Source organism: Pinus tabuliformis, chromosome 3_1 (assembly GCF_031772625.1).
Source record: "Pinus tabuliformis cultivar Carrire ecotype Pingquan chromosome 3_1, CPIR1, whole genome shotgun sequence".
NCBI classification, from domain to species: domain Eukaryota; kingdom Viridiplantae; phylum Streptophyta; class Pinopsida; order Pinales; family Pinaceae; genus Pinus; species Pinus tabuliformis.
In genome coordinates, this window is record NC_142301.1 from 581,710,699 (window position 1) to 581,732,769 (window position 22,071).

The window sequence follows — 22,071 nt, forward strand, 5'->3', positions numbered from 1 at the left end:
CGGGTCAGGCAGGTGCCGGAGGAGTCATCAAAGATCACCAAGGCAAGAGAATAGTAACTTATGAGTGGGGTTTGGGCATAATGTCCAACAACAGCGCCGAGGCCTATAGTCTTCTCCTGGGAACCTCCATTCTGAAGAACCTTGGGCTTCAAAATCCGCTCATAATAGGAGACTCAGCCATTATTATTGCTGCCATGGTTTCGGGGAAGGATTTCAAGCAAGCTGCTCTGAACAACATCAAAGCCAGGATCAACGACAACATAAGAAATCTAAATGGAGCCACTTTCAAACATGTGCTAAGGAGTAGCAACAGCGAGGCTGACGAACAAGCCAACAAGGCATCCATTAGACAGGTCGGCCAAGTCAGAGAAAACGATCAGCACTATGACAAAGCCATTCCTTAAAAAATTTCACGTACCCCTCAATCCTCTGACTCCGAGTCACCTCAGAATCCAGCCCTCTCGAACTATGTCGATTACCAAATCGCTTCACCTCCTATCAAATCTCCTCGACTGCATCATTTCGTTCCCCCTATTTCAGAATCGCCCCCCTGTGAACGTTCAGGTCACCTTCCTCACCTCTCTCAGCCTTGCCTTAGTGTCATATTTGCACCCCGCCGCCAACCTCAGGCTCTGTCCAGAATGCAATCATTTCAATATCTTCATAGCGCGCAATAAAATCTTCATCTGGCCTCTCAGTCACTTCAATATCCGATATGATAATCACTGGACCTCCCGCCCAAGCTGCCTCTCTCCCACTATTTATAGCAGTATATCCCCCCCCTCAACTCCATCCTTATCTGTCTCGTTGGGCATTGTTGGTGCCATCTCTCTGCGCAGACATTCTCCTGAAGACGGGCGCAACCACCTGGAGATCGGATCTCGTCCACCATCAGCGGTATACTCAAGCTCTTGTAATCTTTGTGTTTCGGTCTATTCGAACAGTCTGGTTGTTTGGTTGTATCAGTTCGATCCCCTCCCCTCATACGCACCCATACCTCCCTGTTCCTCTCATCTGGCCCCAGTCCTGCACTCCTCCTTCCGGTCTCTTCCCTTCATCGCCTCCTCCCCCAGATATCGCCCCTCCCTGCATCACCAGCCCGTTCGTTCCTTCCCCAAGACTGAAGAAATGGAGGACCAGCAGCAAAAACAGGGAGCTCAGGAACCTGCTCCAAATCCTCTCGAAAATGTCATTACAAACAGTGAATGCACTCTTTGCAAAGCGCACACCTTTATGATAGGTAGATTCATTAAGCGCTTCAATGATCTCAAAGATGACTATCAGGCGGATAGCAGAGCCAAAAGGAAGAAGCTGGAGAAGTATAAAGCCGAGATCAAGGCCCTGAAAGACAGATGCACCCATTTAGAGGAAGCCATTGCCCATATCAGGAATCTCACCCAAAGTATGCAGGCGGAAGCCTCAACCAGAGCTAGTGCAAGAAAGGATTCCCTTCCGGACGACTCTGTTAATCAGAAGAACACCTAAACCCCATGAACTGCAAATTTTGTTGGCTTGCAGGCTCCTTTATCCGGCAATATAGCCGTTACCTCTTTTATTTCAGTTACCGTTTCTGTAGCAACAAGGATCAAAGGTCTGCGAACCCGTTTTGGATCCTCATTGCTTTAGTTTGTCATCCCGATGTAATAGGACTTAGTCCTTTGAAGTTTTTATAATATGCAAGTAACCGATTTCGTAAAAAAAAAAAAGTGTGCCCTTTTTTTACGTGGAAAGCACATCATAAAATTTTCCCAAGTTTTGACTAGTGTTCATTTAGTGCTTACTATTAAGATTTGTTTGTTTTTAAGCAAAAAAAAAAAAAAGGTTTGAGAAAACAAACTAGAGAATTATTTTTAAAATGCTTGGAATTTTTTGCAATAGAAGATAAGTATATATATACTAAGTTTTCAAATAAGAAAGTCATGATTTCATTATAGCATTTAAAAAACAAAATAATTGAAATGCCACAATTAATTATAACAATTAAGAAACACAATAATTACAATGCCATAATTAATTATAACATTCAAGAAACAAAATAATTACAATGCCACAATTAATTATAACAATTAAAAGACACAATAATTGCAATGCAAGTTTCATTATAACATTTCAGAAATACAATAATTGTAATGCCAAATAAATTTCCAAAATACTTTTGTTTGTAAAATATGAAATGCTTACAATAATATGGATAAATTATAGCCAATGTTGCAAAACTCATAATAAAATTAAATGAAAATTTATATTATATAGTTTATTGATAGATGAATTTTATTTCTTCAATTTTTTAATAAATAATAATTATTAATAATTTTATATTAATAAATAATCATTATTAATTTTATATTTATATAAAAATCGTTATAAATATTTGTCGGCTGATATCTTGTATGAATAAGAAAGTGTTACAAAGGGTCTATTTTCAATAATTACATGAAATTGAAATTATGTCTATTACCTGGTGATGCAATGTGTTTTACTTCGTGATATGGTCAAAATCATCAACACCATCATTTCTTGGCTGGGAGCCTAATGCATACTAATCTTGTGCATAAGAATGTTTTGCATAAAAATACTGCTCCGATATTCGATACTTGTGTTTTAAAGTTGCCTCTAAGATAGTGAGGTTTGAGTTTGACTCGAAACAAAAGCAGTTGGATTTTGATGTTCCCATGTTTCTTGATTTTTAAACCACATGTATCTTTTGCAATAAGGGAGAAGAGTTATAATTCAATAGGGAGAAGATATGTAATGATGAATTAGATAACATAAAATGTTAAATCAAAACATAATAAAATAATGTAGATTATTTTTTGAGGGTTAGTTTACTTGACTGATTTTTTATTGATAAAGTACTTTTGATATTGAGAGGTAGCAGGTTTGATTTTCTTGACACTCTCGGGATTAGACTTTGTGGTTGAGCCAGTAAGAAGTGATTCTTTCAGATGGATTTGTTTGGTACAAATTTCCTTGAGAATGATTTGCTTAGTACAAATATTTCGTGGACTTAGGGGTCACCAATCTCCAAGGTCCGTGAACAAAAAAAACCATAATATAAATAAATAAAAATTAAAAAAAAAATGATAATAAAAATAATAAAATTTGATTAACACTAATATTTTTTTGGTAAGAATTTGGTGATGATTTTTTACCGTTTAAAATGTGTTTTCGAATGCATAAATTGATTCCACACCCTCAAAAACCCCTAGGGAACTTAGATTGTGTAGATTACAAAACTCACACTTAACATTAAAATAGAAGCCATTGTAAAATATGGAAAATTGACCTAAAAATGTCAAAAACATCTCATAGTCAGACCATAAAAAATTGATTCAATTCAATTTATTATCTTGTTATTTTGTTTTTATTAATAAAATTAAAAACTATTTCTATATATATATATATATATATTGAAATCCACATTTATAATTATAATATTTCAAATTCATATTTAAAATTAATTAATAAACATTTTGTTAGGGTCCTATAATATAGGTAATCTATTTGTGCAGTTATCTATTTTGGGAATCTGCTGGTAAAGTTTAGCCTATGAATCACTAGGTGTCATAGCCTAAATGTTTGCTTGTCCAAGGAGCCATTTATTTCTTGAAGTCTGGTGGCCAAGACAAAGTATGGATGTTTGGGAGATTTTTTACATATAAATTCCACGTCAAATCATATTGCAAGTGTTTTCATAGCAAATTTCTTAGGAGTAGCTTTCCTACGGTATATCTGGTGCTTCAAACCAACATTCGGATCAAAAGAAAGAGAAACTTGAAGTCTGCACCAGAAAGCAAAGAAGAAGGCCTAAGTGAGAAATTATTTATTTTTAATTATTTCAAAAATAATAAATAAATCGAAAATCTAAAACATGAGAACCACATGAATTATCATACGTCAGCCAAAGTCATAAGTCTAAAAGTCAAAGCCTATGGCCCACCCTGCACTTAACTATTAAATTTCCCAAATGTAAAATCCTCGAGATCTATGAATAAATATATGGACGGTTAGTGGTATGTTTCAGACCCCAGCCCCTCCAACATTTAACGGGGGGGGGGGGTTTTGGGTCTGAAAATTTGTTTTCATTCTTACCAGGTTTTACAGATGTCACCCTCATGTTGTGATCATATGTTTATAAAAGTAATGTACAGGTGAGAAAAAATGAGCTTCATGTGAATGAGTTTTACAGATAGGAGGATAAGTAAAAATGAGTTTTTTTACAGAGAAGAAAGATATTTTTGTTTTTACAGGGATAAAAGTCAAAATAAAAAATACTTTACTAGTCATTGAAAAACAACACCTAGTTTTTCAAAACCCATGGGAACAGAAAACAAACCATTGATTTACCAAACAACACATGGTTTTGCAAAATCCATGGGAAGCGAAAACAACATATGGATTTGAAAACAAGATGGTTTATTAAATCATTCAACTGAATATATTGAAAATTTAATTATGAAATTAATTTAAGGGTTTAATTAAAATATTTGGAAATATTATTTAAAATATATGTGTTGTGACAATGATGAAGTATTCAAAAGATGAAGAAAAGAAAAAATGATAGAAATAGAACTTAAAGGAAGAGCAATCAGATTTAAGAGGGCAGTTAGTTGATTTTGTGAAGACAGTTTCAACCTTTTTCCAGATTTCAAGGGCATGAAGATTAGTCTAAGACACCTAGCAGTAGAAGATCAGTGGATTGAGGACCTTTTTACAGATTTCCAGCATTCATAAAACCAATTCGAGAGTTTAATGAACAATTCAATGTTTCCAACATATAATTTGGAGATATTATTTTATTTTTAGTTATTATTCATGATTTTATTCCAGAGTTATTATAACAATTTAGGAGAGTTTTTATTCTATATATTGTTTCATTTGTAATAAACAAAGGGTTGGGACTTGTACTAAGAAAGACTACCATTATTGTAAAGTTGATCGTTGAGATTTAGTGGCCATTTGCATTAATACAAGCAAGTTGTTTTAGGATTCCTATGTCATATCTATGTGGTGAAGTGTTTCTTACTATAATCAGTTTTCTTTGTTTTTCATATGTGTTTCTTTTCTCTATTGTTTTAAAGAAAATTAAGTTCAGGATTTGTTTCAAAAGCACCATGTTCTGGCTTAAAACAATATCAATGTTTTCTTCTGAAGTTTAAATATAGAATTCTTAATTGCTCCATATTTAAAGTGAATCCTAATCTATTCTTCCTTCTCCATCTCATAAACTACAAGGATCCAGTAGTATCCCTACCTTGCCCTGTTTCACTTAAGCTTAATACTTCTGCAAATTGATCACTCCAAGCCTCTTTGACTCCATTTCCCAATGGATTTTCCCTTGTTGTTCCAACCAAACCTTGAACTTTCACAACTAGCCTAAAACCCTACCAAGTAAACAAAGTTAAATATGACAAAGAGATCCCACTTTGAGTCTAGAATAGCTAGCTTCTAGACTTAAAAGTGGTTTTGTGGTTACCTTTGCAATTTCTTTCATAGCCTTAAGAAATTATAGAGAGCTAACATTCTCGCGACCATACTGGGAACGAACAGTTTCATCTTCCTCGTGAAAGATTATCAAATTTCAGATCTCATTGTTGTTTGTGGACAACAACTGGACATATGAAGGATGAAACATTCACCTAGTGACTCCATGTTCAAGAATCTGGAGCTCAAATCTTTCATGGAGACTCCACTGACCGAAGAATCCAGGTTAAAATTGCACAGTTGTTTGTCAAATTAGTCAGAATGTCAAGATATGTAAAAGTTTCTCTTTCTATTGAAGCTTTAAAAGAATTATGGGATGAGTTTGCAAATTATCAAATTGATGAATTTTTTTCAACGACCGTGTTTTATTGTTTGAAATCATGCAAATTTTCATCTGAAATTAAAGTTTGTTTTCTTGAGTCATTTGTTGAAAGACTTGAGAAGGATATTGAACTCTTAAATACTCAGATTCAGTCCTACAGATTCCAAGATTTGAGACAGTTCTTTGAAAATCTTCCTTCACCAAAACGAGAGGAGATTGTACTACCCTTAGGTTTTTAGATTGATAAGTCTTATGTTTTTTAACACAAGACTGACAATGTATAGTTAAAATTGTGGTTTAACATTGAGGATACAACTGGAAAACTCAACCATGTTAAATTGGTCATTGAATACCTGGAGGACCAACTAATAGATTATGTCTTTATTGATCCCGTAGCAGACTACATGAAGGGTTCTTTTAGCTTGAGTTTTCAACCATTTTTTCACTATAAGAACTAGATCCATCGTCAGTTGCCATTGTTATTACATTTGTCGGCTTTAATTTTGTTGACACGTAGTCAATTAGTCCACTTATTTTAGCAGATACTTGACTGGATTCATTGGCATTTTTGTTTCATTTTATTTAGCATGTTCTCAACAGTGTAGGGTAGGTAAGTGTGTGCCAATAAGCTCAGTACTCTGAGAATATTTTTCAGTGATATTTTTCAAATTTTAGTTTGCAGCAGAGTTTACATTTTGCAGTATTCAGTATCATTTTTAGTTTGTATAGGCGTTTGAGTTTCAGAAAAGGTCACAAGTTGCAGGTTGGGGGTGTGAGAACTACTGAATGGTCAAGCACTGGAGCTCCGGTTCTTTGCTGCCCCACAGGGGGGACATCATCCCCAGTTGGAGCCATTGTTAGGGTCCTATAATATAGGTAATATGCTTGTGCAGTTATCTATTTTGGGAATCTTCTGGTAAAGTTTAGCCTATGAATCACTAGGTGTCATAGCCTAAATGTTTACTTGTCCAAGGAGCCATTTAGTTCTTGAAGTATGGTGGCCAAAACAAAGTATGGATGTTTGGGAGATTTTTTACATATAAATTTCAGGTCATATTATGTTGCAGGTATTTTCATGGCAAAGTGTTGAGGAGTAAATTTCCAACGGTATATCTGGTGCTTCAAACTGACATCCAGATCAAAAGAAAGAGAAAATTGAAGTCTGCACCACAAAGCAAAGAAGAAGGCCTAAGTGAGAAATTATTTATTTTGAATTATTTAAAAAATAATAAATAAATCTAAAATCTAAAACATGAGAACCACATTTATTCATCATACGTCACCCAAAGTCGTAAATCCAAAAGTCAAAGCCTATGGCCCGCCCCACACCTACAGGTGAGAAAAAATGAGCTTCATGTAAAAGGTTTTACAAATAGGAGGATAATTAAAAATGAGTTTTTTTTACAGATAATAAAGATATTTTTGTTTTTACAGGAATAAAAGTCAAAATAAAAATACTTTACTAACTATTGAAAAATAACACAAGGTTTTTCAAAACCCATAGGAAGAGAAAACAAGCCATGTATTTACCAAACAACACATGGTTTTTCAAAATCCATGGGAAGGGAAAACAACACATGGATTTGAAAACAAGATGGTTTATTAAATCATTCAAATAAATATATTGAAAATTTAATTATGAAATTAATTTAAGGGTTTAATCAAAATATTTGGAAATATTATTTAAAATATATATTTTCCCCAAATATTTTGTGACAATAATGAAGTATTCAAAATATGATGAAAAGAAAAAACGACATAAATAGAACCGGTAGAGCAATCAGATTTAAGAGGGAAGTTAGTTGATTTTGTGAAGATAGTTTTAACCTTTTTCCAGATTTCAAGGGCATGAAGATCAGTGTAAGACATCTAGCAGCAGAAGATCAGCAAATTGAGGACCTCTTTACATATTTCCAGCATTCAAAAAACCAATTCCAGAGTTTAATGAACAATTCAATGTTTCCAATAGACAATTTGGAGATATTATTTTATTTTTAGTTATTATTCATGATTTTATTCCAAAATTATTGTAACAATTTAGGAGAGTTTTTATTCTATATATTGTTTCATTTGTAATAAACAAAGGGTTGGGACTTGTACTGAGAAAGGCTACCATTATTCTAAAGTTGATCACTGAGATTTAGTGGCCATTTGCATTAATACAAGCACGTTGTTTCGGGATTCCTGTGTCATATCTATGTGGTGAAGTGCTTATTTTCTCTATTGTTTTAAAGATAATTAAGTTCAGGATTTGTTTCAAAAGCACCCTATTCTGGCTTAAAACAATATCAATGTTTTCTTCTGAAGTTTAAATATAGAATTCTTAATTGCTCCATACTTAAAGTGAATCATAATCTGTCCTTCCTTCTCCATCTCATAAACTACAAGGATCTAGTAGTATGCCTACCTTTCCATGTTTCACTTAAGCTTGATACTTCTGCAAATTGATCACTCCAAACCTCTTTGACTCCATTTCCTAATGGATGTTTCCTTGTTGTTCCAACCAAACCAATTCATAAACCAAACCTTGAACTTTCACAACTAGCGTAAATCCCTACCAAGTAAAAAAACTAAATCTGACAAAGAGATCCCTCTCTGAATCTAGAAGGGCTAGCTTCTAGACTTAAAAGTGGTTATGCGGTTACCTTTGCAATTTCTTTCACAACCTTAAGAAATTACAGAGAGCTAACACATATTTTTTTTACAAGAATGAGTAATATTTATATTATATTTGTGCCCAGACACCACGAATACACGTAAAATTTACAGTATTATCGTAATTTTGCAAGTCCGTGGAATTGAGGATGGCTAACAACATACTAACCAGACTCCACATTTTATCTAGTTACAAAACTTAGCTAAAATAAATACAGCAAAATCTACCCAAATAGAAAGAAAAATTTACTTGGCAACATGCTTTAGATGAAGTTGAATTATTGTCCTCTTAAGATCCAGGAGCTACTCATCAGGTGTTCTAGCTGGTTCTTCATTCTCATTGAGTTGTGCGTGTAGAAGATTGATTTGATCCTGAAGGTCCATGATTTGACTACACAAAACTTCTAATTCATCATCCTATCATGCAAGATTTTCTTCGAGGGATTGATTTTCCTCCTACACTTCGATAGTGGACAACATATAGTATTTAACATTCAAATTGAGGACAAGTAAGTCCACTTTCATAGCATTGTTTTGCAGCTTCCTCAGTGTAACAATATCCAAACTAGCAGAATTCAGTGTCTCAGTTCCTTGGTTGTTTTTTTCTATTTTGTTAGATGATCCAAAAATAAAATATTATCATAGGTTATAAAAGTTGGAATAAAATAATTATTAATTTAAGATATTAAATTAATAATTATTATTCTAGAATATTTAATTATTTAATGGAGACATTTAAAATTAGTATATTGTTGTAACAAGATATGACTCTACAAATGTGTCGTATCTTAGGCTCTATTTTAGGAGATTTGTTAGCAAGTTGTTTGAATATCATTTAATGTAAGTGGACACTTGTTATTTAATACGTGATCCATAATTAGAGGTAGTTAGGACATTTTAGCTTATAAATATCTCATTGCAAGAGTGTTTGGTTGTTCGAGTGTAAACTCTTGCAAAATCAATATGTAAGTGTTTGTTTGTTTGTTTGTTTTTGTCTTTTTGTTTTTTTTTTTAATAAAATTACATGTCTGAGGACACTTCTGCCATTATTGTGGTATTATAGCTCCAGTAATGATGCAGTGGATGTGAGGAGGAGATTCCAGCTCTACAAGTTTTTGGAAAACTCCATTGAATTGATCAGCAAATGATTGGTATGGAATTTGTTCAGTTTTTTTTGTTTAAAAGGAACATGAATTTTTGTTTAAAAGGAACATAAATTTTATTATTGATTTTAGATTTGTAAATCCTAAAATCATTTTTTTATTATTAAGAAAAACAAAAAGAATGCAAAATCTGTGTGGCTATTGTGATGCAAAGGATGTGGATTTGCATCTATTGAGTGACGGTGCCAGCGTCGGCATTCAGACTTTGACAAAGACCCTTGCGCCCGGCGGATCCTCCAGTTTCCGTCATGAGACCATCTGACTTCTTCAGACTTCTTTGATTCCTGTTTTCTCACACTTGACTTCTGATCTTCTTTCGCATCTGTCATGAAAACTTCCTCATCCATACTCTCATGGATGGTTGAAGTCTCGTAATAAGAAGGGTTGTTGAAGTTGAGGCCTTCAAACCACTCGTTAGAATTGAAGATATCAGGGACCATTTCTGTTGTTATTGTCATGAACAAATCTTCTATGCTGCAATTCAAGCCTGTCTCGGACTGGAAGTAACTGTAATCCTTGACTATACTCTCATAGGCCCTGTTGATCTGCTTGAATCTCTGTTCACTCCCCCTATCTTTACAGACATCAGGGTGGTACTGCCTTGCAAGATGCCTGTAAGCGCGCTTGATTTCATTCCTGGAAGTGTTTCTTCTCACCCCAAGAACAGAATAATGATCCCCTCTGCAAGCCCTCGCTCCAAAAGTTGCCCCTCTTCTCCTCAGCTCCTGGTCACATGAATCTGAACAACAGCATGGGACCGTGGGTAATCTCACCGAGTAGCAAGCCATTGGACAACAGAGAAATCTTCTGATGGGTATTCTCAGTTTCCGATCTGGGTATAAAACCCACCTACAATTTTAGCCTCAAATTTGCAGAGATAGGTATCTACAGGTCTGTGGATCGATCTCCACGGAGTTATAATCACAATTGCTTCTATATACAATGAGAACAAGCGATCCCTGCAAGGTGAGCCAAGCTGTCAGTAGATTTGTCAAATCTGGTGTTTTGGTACAAAGCAGAGAATTATAGTTGATGAATGCAGCAATAGAAATCATCGTTTCAACAACAAGAAATCGGACTCCACGCTGCCACACTTGCACCTCATTCATTTTTAACGCAAGTTTTAAAGACTTTCATAATGTTTTAATGGAGAAATGAAATTGTTTTTGGTCTATAATATGTAATATTCTTTGGAGAAATAAGGTGTGAGCAGGTGTAATGGTTATTTATAAATATTGGGGATATTACATTCAGTAAATTTTTTGGAGTAATAAGGTGATTTTATTTGTAATTATTTTTATATATGGAGAGATAAGTGTGACATTGTAACTCAAAGCAATTTTACTTTGAGGGGGGGTAACATTTTTTTTACCAAGTTTTGCAAGAACATCATTGTAAAAGTCAAATTTTGAAAATTACCTTGTAAATATTTGAGAAATTGACTAGAGCCAAGTGCAAAGCTCAGTCATTTTTCTCCTGTTTCCACGACTATATGAGGGTCAAGGCTAAGCCCCGATAGATCGTTTTTTGTGTAGTGCGTTGTGTGTTGTGTTGCCCATCTTGATATTTTTTCTGAACCTGATTCTTGGTGCAAAGGTTCAACACTACAATGTCAAAGTTGATTAATTTGTTTTCTGATTCCGACAAACTTGAAGGTACAAAATCTTATAAAACATGGAAACGCCTCATCGAAAGCACTCTCATTTATAATGAACTGTGGCAAGGTATATGTGATGGTGATATTAAGCCAAATAAACCCACATATGTAGTTGCACTAGCAAAATGGGAAGTTAAGAATGCCAAAGCATTAGCTCTCATTAAATCTTCTGTCAATGATGGAATGTATGTCCATATAGAAAATGCTACAAATGCATGGTCTGCTTTGAGAACTTTTAAATACTTCTTTGACTCAGCCTGAATCAAAGAAATTTGATCTACAATTAAAATTGTTGCAACAAAAATTGACTAAAGGAGGTGATGTTCTTGAATATATCTCAAGACTTAAGAATATTAGGCATAAATCATTAATGTTGGTTTTCCAGCAGTAGATGATAGCTTTATGGTCAAAATTTTAATTGTTGGACTTCCTTCTTCCTACACACATTTTTTGGAGACTCTACAATTAACTGGTAAGTTAGAGAAACTAAAGTTTGATGAGCTTTGTGAAATGTTGACAGAAAATGATAAAACCTTTGGGAAGAAAAAGAAAGTTGGTGAGGATGTCTTTTTCATAGAGGCCAGCACTAGTAAATCATCGACTAACAGTTTTAGAAATAAAGGCAGAGGGAATTTGAATCAGAATCAAGCAACACATAATGTACAAAGTCGAGGTCGAAGCCAAAGCAGAGGAAACAACTTTAATAGAGGCAACAGTTCAGGCAGGAGTAATTTTCAAGGCAGAGGAAACAATCAAGGAAGAGGCTATTTTCAAGGACAAGGAAATAATAATCAAGGTAGAGGACAACCTCAAAATAGAAGTCAAAGCAGAGGCAGAGGACAATCTTCAGGAAGAGGAAGAGACTTAAGTCAAATTGTGTGTCGAAGATGTAACAAAGTTGGACATTATGCTGAAGATTGTCGAACTTCTCTTAATAAAATTCCCAAGTTTCATTAGCACTCAACACAATTTGCAAATGATCAAGATGATGATAACTCAGAATATGTTTTTACTTCCTCGCCGACATTACAACTTTCATCCCATCTTAGAAGTGATTATGAAGATGCCTAGATCTTGGATTCAGGGGCAACTCAGCACATGACTTGTCGACGTGATTTTTTTTGGAATTTTCAAGATTGCCAACTTAATTCCATTTTTCTTGTAGATGATACAAAACATACTCCTTATGGAAAAGGAGCAGTTAAAGTTTTTCTCCCTGGCATTGGAGAAAAAATGATTTCAAATGTATGGTATGTACCAACCTTTAAGAAAAAATTGTTGTCTTTAGTCACGATTCGACAAGCAGGACATCAGGTAATTATGGAAGATGGCCTAGTTAAGATTAATTCAGTCAAACAGAGCTTGAAAACTGTGATGACAGGTTATGAAGATGGAAAACTGTTAAGGATGAAAGGGACAGTTATTCCAAGGCATTCTGATTTTGCAAGGGCAGTGACTACAGGAATTTCACCTATAAGATTATGGCATGTAAGATATGGACATTTAAATTTTGATAGTCTTTCTCAATTGTAGAAACAAGGGATGGTTAAAGGACTTCCCACTTTCAAAAAGGAAAATGCAAAATGTGAAGCTTGCATTTATGGAAAACAAAGTCGAGAAAGCTTTCCAACAAGTTCATGGCGTGCAAACAGGCGGCTACAACTAGTTCATAGTGATGTTTGTGGACCACTACAGACTTCATTCGGTGGTTGCAAATATTTCTTACTATTCATTGATGATTTCAGTAGAATGACTTGGGTTTATTTCTTAAAGCAAAAGTCAGAAGCATTTGAAAAGTTTAAAATTTTTCGCCAACTTGTTGAAAATGAAGTCAAAGAAAAGATAGGTACTCTCAAGACAGATAATGGGGGAGAATTCACTTCAAATGAATTCAAAACTTATTGCAGTGATAATGGCATAAAACGACATCTTACCAATGTTTACACTCCACAGCAAAATGGAGTAGTAGAAAGAATGAATCGCACCTTGTTAGGAATGGAGAGATCTATGTTAACTTTTAAAAAGTTAAGTCCAACATATTGGGCAGAAGCAATTCATACAGCTGTCTATTTAAGAAACAGATCTCCAACTTCTTCTTTATACGGAATCACACCTTATGAAGCTTGGTTTGGTTTCAAACCTCAAGTTAAACATCTTAGAGTTTTTGGATCAGTCTGTTATTATTTAGTTCCGAAAGAAAAACAAACTAAGCTTGATTCAAGAACTTTGAAATGCACAACGATTGGCTATTCTGATGAGAAGAAAGGGTACCGTCTTTTGACCAATGGTAAATTTATTGTGAGCAGGGATGTAATTTTTGATGCAACAAAGAGTAAGAGCACTGAATAAATCGAAAGTCTTCTTCAAAAGTTAGAAACTAAAGGCAGTCGAAGAAAAGGAAATGTACAAAGTCAACCAAATTCACCAAATTGGTATGAACTTGATTTTCCTTCATCTGAAGATGATTCATCTAGTCCATCTACTTCAACAACACCATCTGGATCTTCTAGCAGTTCGTCCGCATCTCCAAGCAACAACAGTTCTTCTTACAGTGATTCCCCACCTCCAGAGTCTCCAACTAATCGACGAACATCAGTTTATATTAATCCTCTTTACAATGATGGTGACTTTTCAAAATCTCAAACAACTAAGCATCAACTACCAAAATGGGTCATTCAACTTTTGAAAGATGTAAAGCTTGATGAGCAGAATAAAACAGGCACAAGAAAGTCACACAGAAGTGAAGGAAATTTTGCCTTGACAGCACATGATTTTACTAAACCTTCCACATACAAAGAAGTAGTAAAACCTAAAGAATGGCAACACGCTATGATTGACGAATATCGAGCAGTAATTGATAACAACACTTGGAAACTTGTTGACTGTCCTTAAAATGTTAAACCCATAGGATGCAAATGGGTTTACAGAATTAAGTACAACCAAAAGGGCGAACTTGAAAAGTATAAAGCAAGACTTGTCGCTAAAGGTTTTGTGCAGCAGGAAGGCATTGATTATAAGTAAACTTTTGCTCCTACAGCTAAATGGAACACCACCCGATTAACTTGCATTGGCCACTCAGAAAGGATGGAAAGTTCATCAAATGGATGTGAAAAGTGTTTTTCTCAACGGGGATTTACAGGAAGATGTGCATATGACACAACCACCAAGTTTTGAAATTGCGGGGCAAGAACATAAAGTCTGCAAATTGATCAAGGCTTTATATGGGTTAAAACAAGCTCCCCAAGCTTGGTATGCGAAAATGGATGAATATCTTAGGAAAGTTGGTTTTCAACGAAGTGAATCTGATGATACTTTGTCTATGTGACAACAGGGAAAATATATGGTGATTCTTGTTATGTATGTAGATGATTTGATCATTACTAGAAACAATGATGATCACATTGCACAGCGGAAAAAGGAGTTACATGTAGGTTTTAAGATGACAGATTTGGGATTACTTCACTACTATCTTGAAGTTGAAGTCTTTCAACATCCACATCATATTTTCATTTCTCAGTGTAAGTATGCCGCAGAGGTTTTTTAGTGATTTGGAATGTAGGATTGCAAGCCCGTTCTTACCCCCATGGAGCAAAACTTGAAACTCTCAAAATTTGAAGGGGGGGAAAGGTGGACAGCACTACTTACAGATAGTTGATTAGCAGCTTGATTTATTTAACCAACACTCGCCCTGATCTATCTTATGCAATCAGTATTCTTTCACGTTTTATGCAAGAACCACGAGACAACCACTGGAATGCAGCCAAAAGAGTTCTTCGATATATCCAAGGAACAAAAGATTTTGGTCTTCTTTACACAAAGACTAAAAACTTTGTACTTGGTGGATTTTCAGATGCCGACTTTGCTGGAAGTATTGATGATCGAGCATCAACATCAGGTTATTTAATGAATATGGGGTCAGTAGTAGTATCTTGGAGTTGTAAGAAACAAGCTACAGTGGCCACTTCTTCAGCAGAAGCAGAGTACATTTCAGCATGGGAAGCAGCATGTGAAATTGTTTGGTTGCGCAGAATTGTAGGACTTGGGCATTTCTCAGGCATAAGCTACATCATTATTCATTGACAGCCAGTCAGCCATCAAACTTGCCAAGAACCCAGTTTTTCGTTCGAAGACAAAGCATGTGGACACCAAGTATCATCATATCAGATCTCTCATTGCCAAAGATGTCCTCAAGCCAGTTTATTGTCCTTCAGAAGATCAGATCTCCGACATTTTCACAAAACCTCTTGGAAGAATAAAATTTACTAAGTTCAGGGATGAACTTGGTATCTGTTGTAATGTATCTTTGGATCATGGGGGGAATGTTAGATGATCCAAAAATAAAATATTATCATAGGCTATAAAAGTTGGAATAAACTAGTTATTAATTTAAGATATTAAATTAATAATTATTATTCTAGAATATTTAATTATTTAATGGAGACATTTAGAATTAGTATATTGTTGTAACAAGATATGACTCTACAAACGTGTCGTATCTTAGGCTCTATTTTAGGAGATTTGCTAGCAAGTTGTTTGAATAGCATTTAATGTAAGTGGACACTTGTTATTTAATAAGTGATCCATAATTAGAGGTAGTTAGGACATTTTAGCTTATAGATAGCTCATTGCAAGAGCGTTTGGTTGTTCGGGTGTAAACTCTTGCAAAATCAATATGTAATTGTTTGTTTGTATTTTTTTTATTTTTTATTTTTTATTTTATTTTATTTTTTTTTTATTTATTTTTTTTTATTTTTTTCTGATTAATAAAATTACGTGTCTGATGACACTTCTACCATTATATTTTTGTGTAGCTTTTCCACATTTTGGCTCCTACGTCTCCATAAAATGCCTTCCTTTGCAGTCTATTCTTAGTCCTGCAACACTTGCCAACAAGAGCGAAAAGAATTAACCACCAACACAAAGATTTCTCCCCCCGACAAGAATAGAAAATAGAGATGATATCAACCAGAGGAAGCCAAAAAGTTTGGTAATGTAGAAAATTAATAAACATATAATTATAAATAAGTATATTTCTATATTTATATTATTATTATTATTCAATTCTAAGGTCACAGCCAAGACAAACACCAAATTGGCATATGAGAACCCCTTGTTTGTGGGACAAGGGACCCACCTCCACACAACGATTTGACTGCTAAGTCTATGAAGGCATACATACTCTACCCCACTCTGGTTTTGAACCTGTGACCTCTTAGGAGGAAACACATGCTCTTAACCATTAGGCCCACTCAAGTTATACATGTAAAGAAGTGAAATATATATAAAATATAAATTAAGATCAATTTTACTATACAAATTAAAAAAATAAAAATTATTAACTATAATATTTAAATATAATTAATAAACATATACAAACATAATACTTACAATACTTCTTTTTCTAATATAATACTTACAATAATTTTTTTCATATATTTAATTAATTAATCAATATTATGCATATTATATTAAAAAAATATAATTAATTAATATTATATTATTATATTTTTTTTATAAAATATATTAAAGAAAAATAGCAAGCTCATATGTATATAACTATATGTATTATTTGAGTTTTAATAAAATTAAAATTAAAAATAATTTATATAAATATGAATAATATTATTAAGAATCGATGTAATTTATTTTAACTCTAGATTTACCAAGCATAGACGAAAATCAAGGTGAAAACTTTTTTCAAGTTTTGTGATTCAAAGGAGTTAGTATTTTAACAGAATTGATTATATGCTTCGTAAATCTCAAATTAATATGGATCTATGTCTATAATTAATTATAGAAGCTTAGACACAAAATATAGACTGAAAACACAGACATGATGATAGGAGCACTTATTACGTGCTCTTTTCCTTAGAAGTTGGATATGGGTGCCATTAAGATAGTTTACACATCATAGATGGGTGGTGTGTGTTAACCATACTCATGGCAAGGAAACAACATTGTCAGGTACTTGATCTTGGTTAGGGATGGAAACAACGACCTTAAGCCTTAAACATAGTTATTTAGGTTCAAGCACCATAAATCTATCTTAAAACAACCATATAGAAGCATGGATGGTTTCTAAGGTCTTGACCATCATCGACTAAAAACAAGTGTCATAGAATCTTATTGAAACTTTTGATCTAAATCTCCGTACAACTACTAGTATATACATACTTTAATATATATGTTGCTATACACATATCTTAGTAATAAATGATATATACTAGTGAATACTAACTATAGATCAAGATATATATCTTCATATATATTATCTAACTTATATACAAATATATATACTAATTTTTTTATTTTTTTTTCAAAAGGTGGAAAAGCCTATCAAACTCAGTTGTCAAACCAATAGTGAGGACAACCATCTCTGGCTGCTATCCGCGAATGTCGATTGACGCATCACTATTATCAAGGAAAACCACGCCACCTGGAATAACCCGCTGGTGGTCCGTAAGGGGGCAGGCTTTCACTCCTGCCAGGTGCCTCTGGGTCTTCGCCCATTAACCTGTTTCCTTACGTCCGAGGAAGACGAGCTCTTAGCCAAGCAGAAGCAGTTTTCGGGCATACTCTGGGCCCGACAAATATCTATACTAATATTATTGACATATATACTATATTTATATCATCATATATATTAAGTATATATAACATGTATAATATATATACAACATACATATTAATACCAACATATATTAGATATTAATATAGATGGGTGTGTGTATATATATATACACACAAACTATACAATTACTATATATATATATATATTAATTTACATATATGTTAATGTCACACACACACAGATATGTGACATTAACATATATATATATATGTCAATGTATATACTAGTTTACATATCAATATTTGTATTATTAGTAATATATTGTCCTTTATATATTGAAATAGCATCTTTCTCTTTCTCTCTCTATATAGACATAATATATATTGATAAATATACTAACATATTATGTCTAATACTATTATATATTAGTGTTTGTTTTCTAATACAAGTATATATATTAATACTAGTATATATATGTGTGTGTGTGTGTGTAAGCTATTAGTATATGTGTATAAGTATATATACCAACACACGCACATATATACAAGTTATTTCAATATGTAAAATACTATATATTAGCACTAGTATAAATATTGATATATGTACTAGTATATATATATAGACATGTTATGTCATTATATATACTAAAGTATGTACTAAGATAGAACTGTTATAGATGGTATATATATTAGCATGTGATATATGTTGGTATTAATATACATGTTGTATATGTACTATATATGTTAATATATATACTAATTAGCATATATGGTGATATAAATACTAGTATATATGTAGTATTTACACTACATTATATATGTGTGTGTGTGTGATGGCCCACAAATTGATGGTTGCTATCTCAGCATCTTACAGTGTTGATACAGGAGGAACAACAATCATTACTCTCTCAGAAAACTACAGTGTTGTTACAGGAGGAACAACATGATGCAAGAGCATAAGGCTTGAAGACAAATTCGAAGAATTATTCCAAAAATACAAAAAAATCTACAATCAAAGGAGTGGGATCCTTTAGCCATCAATTTCCATGTTTTTCTAATTAAGAATAGAGCTAGAATATAGGATTTGATCATGATGTAATGAGTTTTAGTTAGTTAGTTGTAGTGGAGATTCTCCAGGAGAATGCCTCGCAGGATAGATAGAGTTAATAAATTTTTAGCCTTTGAATTAGGATCTGGTTGTTAGGATGAACCAATTTACTTATGTAACTTTCATCTTATTGTAAAGGGATTTTGACTGTTAAAGAAATTTGGCTTCCCAGGAGCAAATCCAGTGAATTGGAAAAAAATTGTCTATGTGCATGTGAATGAGAAATTCCTTTCAAATCCCGAAGGATAAACTCCTTCGAAATCTCTTTGTTGTCGTGCAATTCAAAGTTTAATTGTTATTCTGTGAGATTGAATGAAACTGTGTTGACTATGTTAAATTCGTTTTTTTCCTTTTAACTGAGTTTCTCGTGAATTCTGAGTGTTGAGCAGACGATCGAGATCAATGGAGGGAGACTAAAGATGCAGTGGCGTGAATATTGAACTTGGACCATTAGATCTCGGGTGAGGCAATCAACGGTGTTCGGCGCAGAAGTTAACCGTCAGTTAACAAGCCAAAGCAGTTTTGAGAAACCACAAGTGGATATCGGGCAAAAGGAAGGCGGTAAGTCGTAATTCCCCCGTCGGCTCCGATTCCATACATATCGTGACATGTAGCAGAGAGGAGAGAGAGGGAAACCACTTTTTTTGGTGGACTTAGAGTGCGTAGGTTAGCTGACTGATATGTGTATGAACCATTAGATCTGGTGGAGCAAGATCGATGATTCACAAGCGTGGAGCAAGTTCGAGATCAGGGAGAGTTGTAACCATTGGATCTTGAATATATCAATGGTATAGAAACGTTGATGAGGTTTTGGAAGGCAGATTTCAAGTTTTATTAAGTTATGGTTTATATCACCGTCGAGTCTGAACTAGTGGAGGTTTAGTGGAACTCCACGGTTCTTAGAGGAGTCTGCTAACTTAGCCAAGCACTAAAGGTTATCGGTGGATGAAAGAGAGCCCATTGAACTAGCAATTACATCTGAAAACAGCAGTGGAAGATATAATCTCACAGTTTGGAAGGTTAACACTCCTGCCTGTACCTAGACCACCACCATTAGTGGTATCAGAGCAACCTGTTGACACTGAATTGAATCTCAGAAGCAAGAGAAGGAAGTGAGTTGGAAGAGGAAGAGGATGTGGTAGAAGGGGATGACCAGTTGCAAATGCTGAGGTGATGGAAGCTATGAAACAGATGCATGCTAGATTAGAAGCATTAACAACAGGGAGAAATATAGATGATGGAAATGTTAGTGAGCCTGAGGTTGAAACTGAAGAAGAGGAGGAAACTATAGCAGTTACTCCTGAGATGAGATTCTTCCAATCAGTGTTGAGATCCACATCTAGGCCAAAAACTGAGGTTTCAATATATGCAGGAGGATTGAATCCAGAAGAATTGATAGACTGAATTAATGGCATGGAGAAATTCTTTGACTATGAAGAAACAGAAGCTGAGAAGAAAGTAAAGTTTGTTGTCACCAAGCTAAAAGGACATGCAGCACTTTGGTGAGATGGATTGCAGGAAAAAAGAAAGAGTCTTGGCAAACAACCAATCATGAATTGGAATAGGATGGTAGCAAAGCTAAGAAGTAAGTTTCTACCAAGTAATTATCAGCAAACCTTGTTCAAACAAATGTAGAATCTTAGACAGAGGTCTATGAGAGTGAGGGAATATACAGAGGAATTCTATAAGGTAAGTATAAGAGCTAGACAAACTTAGGATATAGATGAGAAGGTGGCTAGATATGTGAATGGTCTTAGGATAGACATTCAAGATGAGATAAGTATATTGTCTCCTAAAACAGTAGAAGAAGCTTATCAGGTGGTACTAAAAGCTTAAGAAAAACTCATAAGGAAGTAGTCTTCCAGAGGAAGAGGTACTTTCCGAGGAAAAGGAAGTCAAGGTGGTAGAGGAAGATCTACAGCACCTAGATATGGAGATAACAACAGCTTAACCCAGCATGCAACCACAAAAGGTGATGCAGGTGGCAGAGGGAGTTTTCCTAGAGGAAGAGGAGGCAGAGGTAGAGGAAGAGAAGTAAGATGTTACAGGTATAACAAATTGGGACACGTAGCTTTTCAGTGCCTAGAGAATGCAGGAAAAAGTCAGACGAATGTAATTGGTGCTCAAGTTGAGGAAGAAGCAGCAGCAGTAACAGAAGAAGAAAATGTACCAGAGAGAGGATAATCTTTGGTAGTTATTAAAGTTTTGCTCAAACTAGCAAAGGAGATAGTTGAACCATCACAAAGAAAGACTTTGTTCATAACAGTGTGTAAGGTTCAAGGGAAATGTTGTCAGATGATCATTGATAGTGGCAGCACTGATAATTTGGCCTCTACAGAAGTGGTGGATAAATTGAAGTTGAAGACAATCAGACATCCAACACCTTACAAGGTGTCATGGTTACAAAAGGGACATCAGTTGTTAGTGAATGAACAGTGTGAAGTGGTGTTGCAGTTGGGCAAGTATAAGGATAAAATTGTATGTGATGTGATGCCTATGGATGTGTGTCACATATTGCTTGGGAGACTTTGGCAATATGACAGAGGAGCTATGCATGATTGGAAAAGAAACACCTACAAGTTTGGTAAAGATGTTGTTAATCATACATTGCTACCTATGGGAGAAGAGGATACATCAGGAAAGAACACTGATCCAAAAACTCTATTCCTAGGAGGAAAGGAATACTTACATCAGATTGAAGAAAATGAGGTAACTTTTGCTGTAATTTACAAGCCCAAAGTAATAATGACTTCTACTAAAGTTTCTGATTTACCCATTTAAATTCAAGAAATGTTGGACAACTATTGTGATATCATTGTTGATGATTTGCCTAATGAGTTACCACCCATTAGAAAAATCAGTCATCACATAGATTTGATTCCTGGAGCAAATCTACCAAACAAAGTAGCTTATAGAATGACTCCCACAGAAAATGAATAGGTTAGAAAGCAGGTTCAGGAACTGGTTGACAAAGGACTAATCAGAGAAAGTTTTAGTCCTTGTGCAATACCAATAGTGTTGAGTCCAAAGAAGGATGGAGGCTGGAGAATGTGTACTGATTTAAGAGCCATCAATAAAATCACAATTAGGTACAGATTTCCTTTACCTAGAA

At 34.4% G+C, this 22,071-nt stretch overlaps 1 protein-coding gene across 1 annotated transcript; it reads right to left on the reverse strand.

Moving 5' to 3' along the window:
* Positions 1-1,481: 1,481 nt before the first annotated feature.
* On the reverse strand, positions 1,482-10,479 carry LOC149188340 (uncharacterized). The gene is made up of 2 exons (XM_089409927.1): positions 9,829-10,479; positions 1,482-1,593 (listed from the first exon to the last, which is right to left on the reverse strand). The coding sequence occupies exons 1-2, from the start codon at positions 10,410-10,412 to the stop codon at positions 1,482-1,484; spliced, it is 696 nt and encodes a 231-aa protein (XP_089266053.1). The 5' UTR covers positions 10,413-10,479.
* Positions 10,480-22,071: the final 11,592 nt, after the last annotated feature.